Genomic DNA, 8,538 nt, shown 5'->3' with positions numbered 1-8,538 from the left:
AAACAAATCAAACAATAGCAAAACCACAAGAAACACAATCTAATGAACCTACTCAAGTTCCACAAACTAATCAACCAATGCCCAAACTAAAAGCGACACAATCTTTTGATTTGAATGATCTTCCTTCACACCCGGGGGATAGGCCAAAGATTACATATTATAATCCTAATCAAAGGGATGAAATAAAGAGGGTATATTTGATTAAAGGGCCTTGTCAACCAAAGGGGTATAGTTTTGAATATACATTATTTAGTAATAAGCCAAACGTTTTATTGTGCAATGGTTTACTGATTTTCCATGGTTAGAGTATAGCATAAAATTTAAGAAGGCATATTGTTTTGTTGCTATTTGTTTGGAGATATGGTAGGGGAACAAGGTGGGAGAGATGCATTTATAATCGAATGCTTTGATAATTTGAGTAAAAAAGGCTTATTCCGGAAACATATGGATAATATTCAAAGTTATCACCATAAGGCCTAAGAAAAGTGTGATTTGCTATTGAGAAAAACCAAATTTATTGGTGAAGTCTTGCATAACCAAACAGAACTTGAGAAAAATAATTATGAAATTCGATTATGTGATACAATCCGTAGTTGTAGATTTTTATTGAAAAATGCATTACCATTTCGTGGATATGATGATATGGAAAAGTCTAATAATAAAGGATTTTTCATTGAAGTATTATCTTTGATTAGAGAAGATTTTTAAAGTTACTTTAGAAAATGCTCCAAAAAATGAAAAGTTGACTTCTCCCACGATTCAAAAAGATATTGTCGATTGCTTTTAAAAAGAGATAATCAAGTCTATTTGTGATGAAATTGGTAAGATGTGTTTGCTATTTTAGTTGATGAGTCTAGTGATGTTTCCAAAAAGAACAAATAGCTATAGTTTTGAGATATTCTGATATACTAGGGATTGTAAAGGAAATATTTATTGGAATTGTTCACGTGTTTGATAAATCTTCTTTGACTCTTAAAACCGCCATTGATACCGTATTTCCCAACAATAACTTAAGTATGACTCAAGTGAGAAATCATAAAATATTTATTCCTTTAAATTTCAATACAATATTAGTTTTATTTTTATTTCTTATATTTTTTTTATTAATTTTTTTTTAAATATATAGGTGAGGGGACAAGGTTATGATGGAGCAATTAATATGAGTGGTGCATTCAACAGTTTGAAATCTTTGATTCTAAATGAAAACAGTTCTACACATTATATACATTGTTTTGCACACCAACTTCAATTAGTGGTTGTGGCGGTTGCAAAGAAACATGATGATGTTGATGAATTCTTTGAACAACTAGCTTTGGTAGTTACTATCGTTTGTGGGTCTTGTAAGAGAAAAGATATGATACGAAAGATGCAAAAAGAAAGAGTGGCAGCTGAAATTGGTATTGGTGAAACAGAAACGTGAAAATGGTTGAATCAAGAGATTTCTCTTATTTGAGCTGGAGATACTAGATCGGGTTCACATTTTAGAACAATTGTAAGTTGGGTGAATTTGTTTGCAGAAGTTGTTGTGGTACTTAAATATTTCAAAGAGGAGGGATCTACTTTATCTAACCGTAATCAAGCAAAGGGTATTTTGTCATATTTCAAGACACTTGATTTCGTGTTGCTTTTACACTTGATGTTGGAAATTATATGTCTCGCGGATACCTTGTCAAAGCATTTTCAAAAAAAAAGATCAAAATATTTTGGAAGCAGTTTCGTTAGTAAAATGGACAAAGAAAACATTGCTAGTTTTTAGAAAAGCTGAGTTTCCACAAATTTGGAAGAATTGTGGACATGTCGGGATATTATGTTACCCCACGCAAGCGTAGGACCAATAAGACTAATCAACATCATTTTGAAGTTGTGATTTTTAACATAATTTTAGATATGCAAATTCAAGAATTTACAGATAGACTTAGTAAAGTTGACACGGAGTTGATGGAGAACATGACGGCATTGACTCCTTGTGACTCATTTTCTATTTTTGATAAAACAAAGTTGTTAAAGCTAAGCGAGATATACAAAAACGATTTTGACAATTCAGAAAGGGCGCAACTTAATGGACAACTTGATATCTATTATCACTCTTTACTCCATGATGAGAGATTTTTCAACTTGAAGGGAATTGCAGACCTCTCTCGTATGTTGGTGGAAACTGGGAAGCACCTCTCTTTTCCTTTGGTATATAGATTATTAAAACTAGCTTTGGTTTTGCCCGTCGCAACCGCAACTGTTGAACCGTGTTTTCTTGCAGTGAAGTTCTTGAAGACAGATTTGCGTAATAGAATATGTGACGATTTTATGAATGGTGCTTTGATTTGTAGTGTAGAAAATGAAGCACTAGAGAATGTTAAGATTGAAAATGTAATTACTCGCTTTCGAAAAATGAAAGATCGAAGAGGTGAACTTTAAAATGTAATTTTGTTATGGAAGTTGAACTTTATATCTAATGAAATTGCGGTTTTTATTTTTTTTCCTTATTATATATTACACAAAAAAATTGGGATACCCCTTAAGTTTGACCCTAGCTCTGCCACTGGGAATCACAAAAGGGATAAAATCGAATGAAAGAGGAACAGTGCAAGAACAAGAACAGGAGAAGAAAAATGAAATTTTGGGAATTTACTTGAAAACTGAATGAAATTAGCGTAAACATTATTCCTATTTATACTAATAGAATCCTAAATAAACACAAAAACGACATAAAAATGTAACTTTCCTAAGATGCCCCTGGATCAATTTTATCCCAAATTCTGAATTATTACAACATCGTTCAAGAACCATTGAAATAACCCATAAATATTTTCATCAATTAACCATCGAGATACTAATGAAGCTGTTATATGAATTCCGAACCTCAATCCATACAACCCAAAAATCGATAAGTTGAAACGAGTCTGCTTTCATTATCAAAACAAACATATGAACTTGATTTTTGAAAAGCAATCACACGAAGAACAAAATCTATCGATCCATAAATTTTGGTTAGCAAAAAAATTTCAATAGGAAATACAAAAATTAATTCAACTATAACAACAAAAACAATTTTAAGGCATAAAACCGATTCGATCGATTTCATAAGCTTAGATTTGAGTGAAATCTGAAATATGAAACAAGAACACTAAGAATTCATCAATGGAGAAAACTCTAAAATCGCAAATACTAAGTTGGTTTAATCTGGAATTTCAAAGAAGTTATTAACATTTATCAACAATATTCCCCTTAACATTGAGTTGTCTAATTACCAAAGACCAACAAGTCCAGGTTGTGAAGGGCTTCTTTAAGGTGAAATAGATAAATGGGAAATAGTAAATATCTTAATGTTGTTGTAGCAAGATTGCAAGAGCCACATATATTCAATTGATTTCGTGGCATATAATACCTGCTATTTTAGGTTCAATGGATTAAATAAACAGGTTAAAATCCACCTTATGCCTCTGTAAAGAAACAAAAAAATGTTAGGGACTAAATGGACTAACCCTAGAAACAGCATAGGACATTTGTGTCATTTTCCCTACATTTGAAACTATATAAATACATATTTATTTTTTTGTATTAATACAAGCTTTCTATATTAAATTGTAATCTTATGTATAAATATATATTATTTATATTATAGTCATATTTTTTATTAAATACAAATTTTTAAAACGATCTTGGAGGGTCGGAGGGAACACTTAGATAAGCTAATAATAATAATAATAATAATAATAATAATAATAATAATAATAATAATAATAATAATAAATAGATTCGTTACCCCTGCTTCGCAAGGGGCAGAGGGATCGGTTGTAATTTTTATGTAATGTATTTCATACTCTCTTAATGGAGCGGATGATTATATAATGGAACTAGTTTAAAAGGTGTTATTCATTAGAAACAGTGATAAAAGATAAAAAAGATTACGTGATAAGCATCAAAAGATATCCTTCATTGCTTAGTGTTTCATTACAAAAGTGTCCATTCAGGAACAGGTAGATACTCGACATTTGATTACAAAAGAGTTGGGTTTGCTTCTTCATGGGACTTGGTGGTCGTTGATGATTTTCTTGCAGATCTCAGTTGCTGAAGCCATGTTCTCCTGCATTGCATGGAAGATGTCCAGCATGACCACCGTGTCTTGATCGAGGTCGTTGATGAAGGTTTTGGTGACGACAACATGCCTGTATGGAATTTCCATTGGAGCTTCGTTTATCATGTTTTTCCTTGTTTGGTTGATGCAGGTGAATGTGTTTTGGACCATGGCAAGTGCTTCCTGCATTGTGTCGAGTTGGTTTTGCAGTTTCTCCATGATGGTCTCCATCTGCTATGTTTCGTGTTTGGTGGAAGGATGATCTATCTGGGGTGGTATTTTATACAGGAGGATTATGGTTGTTGGACTGCATTTTTTGGAAGTAATTAATAAGTGTTCTGATTTGTTATAGATGTAGGGTGACGACTACTGTTTTTTTTCCTTTATTAGATGGATGTGATTGTTTGGCACAGGTGTGGCATTAAATTGGAGATATCTGGGGAGATCTTTGACCGCACAGGATATCCTTGTTTTGGAAAATGGGAAAATATGGTATTCGGAATTGATATGTGTGCTTTATTCAAGAAGTTTTTTATTATGTTTATGTTTTTCAATATAGAGTCATTCCGGGTAAGTTATTGAAGTGTATAGATTTATGGAATTTTTGTCTGTTTTGGTATGATATTAAATATGTATATGTCATTGTATCCATAGTATTAGATATTGTCGGGTGTATGTTTGGAAGCCTATTATATATTTAAATAAGTATATATGGTTAGTTGTTTTGTGAAATTCTGGTTGAGTGCAAGCATGCAAACGTTGTTTGTTTATTATTGTTTATATTACATAGGATAGTTGTTAGTGTTGTTTACTACAAAGGGAAAATTAGTATCCGAATGAAAAGTTCGACTTCACGGTCCTGTTTGCTGTTACTCGTTACTTTGTGGTTCGTTTCAAAAATGTTGTTGTTGGTGGGCCCGTGATAGAAGAATTTAGAAAACATTAGTAATGGTTTTCGTAATTTGGTGTTTACTTTTGACATTATTACATTTTCTTTTACCTGGTGGAGTAAAGGTCAGGGTGCGTACGACAGGGCGTGCAGATTCACTTGCCTCAGGTGTTTCGTTATCCGATCGGATTCTTTTCGTTAGTGTTTGTCCGGGTGTTGTTGGTACGGGTGTTTCCGGTGGTATAGTTGATTGTTGGATGTCGATTATTATGAAACGGATATTGTCAGGAGTTAATGCCCTTAGCATTTGGATACACATGGTCTTGGTTTGTTCTTTTTGATCGGACATGATTGAAGGCAAGGTGTTCCTATTAGTCAGCGGGTTGTCGGATATGAATTTTTCGAGTGATGATTTTAATAGCTTACGACATGATGTTTCGGACACTATTGCGGGTTTGGTATCCGTTGTGTCGGCAATGGTAACAGTAAGTTTGTATCTATACATATGAAGAATCTGTAAATAGTATGATGAGCAAATAGTGGTTTATTTGTGTGCTTTGGAAAATGCTTACATGTAGCCTGGCTTTTCAATTAGTCCATGTACACTGCAATACCACTGGGGGCCTCTTCTGAAAATCGAATCTTTGCAGATTGGACATATTGTTTGGTACCAAGTGTTTTGGAAGTGAAATTCCTTGATTGAGGCCTCTACTATGAAAGTTTTGTCCTATAAATAGAAAGTAACCGAACATGACAATGTTAAACGGACTGTATTAGTAAATACTAATAGTGTTGTTATCGTCTTACCAGTAGGTCGGATTTGGTTTTCAGTTTTATTTGGTATAAGGTTGTGGGCATTCCCGATAACATAGGCATTGGCCTTGAGGGTCCTATGAATATGTAATGTCGTTGTTGTTGGTATACAATTTCATTGATATATATCATAAAAAAGTTCAGTAATTTATGTGATTTACAGATCTGTGAGTGCTGTTATCTCCGGTATATCGGGGTTGACATAGATATGTGTGGCATGTGATGATCCCTATCGTAATACTCCTACACCGGTGATATTTTGTAGTTAAGGGTATTAGGAGATGTGATGTGATAGTGGTGATGCACACACACACACATACACACACACACACATATATATATATATATATATATATATATATATGTAGGTTTGTAGAAGATGGTACCATAGGATTTTGATGGTTTTAGGTTCGTTACTGCAACAACAGTTGTTGCAGATGGGTGATTTAGGGAGGCACGGTTGAATTTCTGCGTATTTGTTATACATTCCTTCCATAGATTTATTGCAAGTTCACTGCCACTAATGGAATATGATTTTGTATGTGGTTAGTTAGGGATGATGATATTTATGTGTGTCTTTTGGTGGTTACTATATATACCTTTCGTCGCTTAGTATAAGCAACACAAATGGTTCTCCATTTGCTTTTGTGCAATCCCTTATCTTCGAAAGAACGCCAATGAAGTCTGTTTGTAAGTAAATGCATAAGGTGTTGTCAGGGTTAACAACTATGAGATTCTAAGAAATCAAAGGAAGAAAGCCTATTAAGTAATTTTTTTAAAGATGGAAGTGGTTATTTATGGGGTAATTTTTTTTCAGGTTTTCATTTGGCTTTTTTATTTAAAAATGTGACAAATGTACCCCTATATTAGTTGTTAAATTTCCAACTTCTGTCATTTTTCATATCAAGCCAATATATTCAGCCAAATAAGAAAAAATGATAGAAGTTGGTAATTTAGTAGTAAAAAGAAGTTCAATATTCTATACAGGTAATGAGTAGTACATATTTCTATTTTGGTTATATGGATAGCATAGGGAAAACCTGGATAGTATGGTGGTGCTTCTCCGAGTTCAATCAGCTGTGACTTTGATACGAATTAAAACCAGGTTTTTGGAATTGTGATTGTGTTTGGAATTCACTGTATTCTGGACTTCGGACCAACATCAATATAGATATCATTTTCTAGAACCTTTTGATACTTGTCTAATTCAGGACAGCTATAATCCGATATAATGTAACATTCTGAAACATTGAAAACATATTCAATGTAGCTCTGGTTTGTTCGTTGTTGATGTGCACGGAAGTACTCACTAATTTTAATATTTATAACCTAACAAACTTAGACTAACTATGCACTTATAGGCAGTGTACCTAGTCAGGTTACAGTATAGCTTAGGTAAGTTGGGTGTCGATCACAGGGAACGGTGGTGAATTAATTTAAAATATTTGATTATAGGTTGTAAGACACATGCAAGAAATAAAGAAATGGTTATTGAATTTCAAACTAACAATTAATTAACAATTCTCGATAAATTAACAGGAAAACAAATCTCTTCAGGTACTTTGGTTTAGATAAATTACACCTTAAAAGCATAGACAATTGCATACACAAATTCATTTATTCATGCTCACCGATTAATAAAATGATTAGATTCGCGTTCACTATAACTAATCCTTTAGCAAACAAGTCAATTCAAACAGTGATCAGTTGATTAAACTAACATACTTCCTAGTGTTCAGTTCGTATCAAGCAAGACTTGTAATAATAGTTAATCAAATTACTAATTCAATTAACCTCTTGTTGATGGTCATCAAACAAGGCTCACACATTAACTTACTTATTCCCAAGTTAATCCTAGTTTCACATTCGTTATTCGTAGACTTATAATCTCGATGGTTATCAAAATCATAAGAGACAAGCAAATAAGCAGATGTTCATACAACTCAATTTACTTGGCAATTAACAGCAAATAATTATCATTAACATGTAAGGATCTTTTAACAAGCTTGGCAAGATAAATTAAACATAAACAAACAATTCAATATAGCAATTAATCCAATAATCAACATTTTATTTAATCATAAACTCAAAGTAAAAGGTTTTTACACCTAAATCAGAAACTAAACACATAATAGTATCTCAATGGAATGCTAAACATGGTCACGTTAACAACCCATATCATTACCGACATGTATCCGCTCTCCAATCCTTCCGATCTCCGCTCCCGTTAGCTTAACGGCCTTCCGACCGCCTTCTAGACCCTCAAAACGGCTTAACAAAAGTTAATTATCGACTAAATTAGGTTAGAAGTCGAATCCCCCCTTCTGGTTAGCTGATAATCGACTTTTATAACCCTTGTAACCGACTTACGTACGCTGGGCGTAAGTCGGATTACGTTGGGCGTACCGAAGATTATTACGCGACTGGAGTTATCTGATGTCGGCCGTTACGCGGGGCGTAAATGAAGATTACGTTGGGCATAACTCCAATTTAGCCATTACGCTTGGCGTTCAAGTTCAGTATGCGGGGCGTAAATGGCTCCTCCAGCATTTTTCCTTTCTTTTAGCCTCTAAGCCCAATTTCCGCTTCAGTCTTTTCTTTTGTGTTTTATCATCAACGAATAGCTGCAAAACATAATTTAAAGCATTATAAGTACTTTTTAGTTCTAATAGAGAATAATAAATGCCAAAATATTAAAATATAATGCATAAAAATATATATATATAAATACACATATCAAAATACCCCACACTTAGCCTTTGCT

At 33.3% G+C, this 8,538-nt stretch overlaps 1 protein-coding gene across 1 annotated transcript; it reads left to right on the top strand.

Moving 5' to 3' along the window:
* The first annotated feature begins 360 nt into the window (after positions 1–360).
* On the top strand, positions 361–2,412 carry LOC145039409 (uncharacterized). Its single transcript, XM_078987472.1, has 5 exons — positions 361–460; positions 913–1,025; positions 1,127–1,397; positions 1,518–1,586; positions 1,886–2,412. Exons 1-5 carry the CDS (start codon positions 361–363, stop codon positions 2,410–2,412), a joined length of 1,080 nt encoding a protein of 359 aa, XP_078843598.1.
* The last annotated feature ends 6,126 nt before the right edge of the window (positions 2,413–8,538 follow it).

This window comes from Lactuca saligna, chromosome 4, assembly GCF_052625555.1.
Source record: "Lactuca saligna cultivar CGN05327 chromosome 4, ASM5262555v1, whole genome shotgun sequence".
Lineage (NCBI taxonomy): Eukaryota > Viridiplantae > Streptophyta > Magnoliopsida > Asterales > Asteraceae > Lactuca > Lactuca saligna.
Note: the sequence above shows the minus strand (reverse complement) of the source record. Positions and strands in the feature narration are given on the sequence as shown.

Bases quoted from the DNA above. Each gene is read 5' to 3' on its own strand.
- LOC145039409 (XM_078987472.1), top strand. From the start codon at position 361: ATGGTAGGGGAACAAGGTGGGAGAGATGCATTTATAATCGAATGCTTT. The intron at 1,398-1,517 runs GTATTGGTGAAA...ATTTGTTTGCAG, and splicing joins AAGAGTGGCAGCTGAAATTG to AAGTTGTTGTGGTACTTAAA. The intron at 1,587-1,885 runs GTATTTTGTCAT...ACATAATTTTAG, and splicing joins TAACCGTAATCAAGCAAAGG to ATATGCAAATTCAAGAATTT.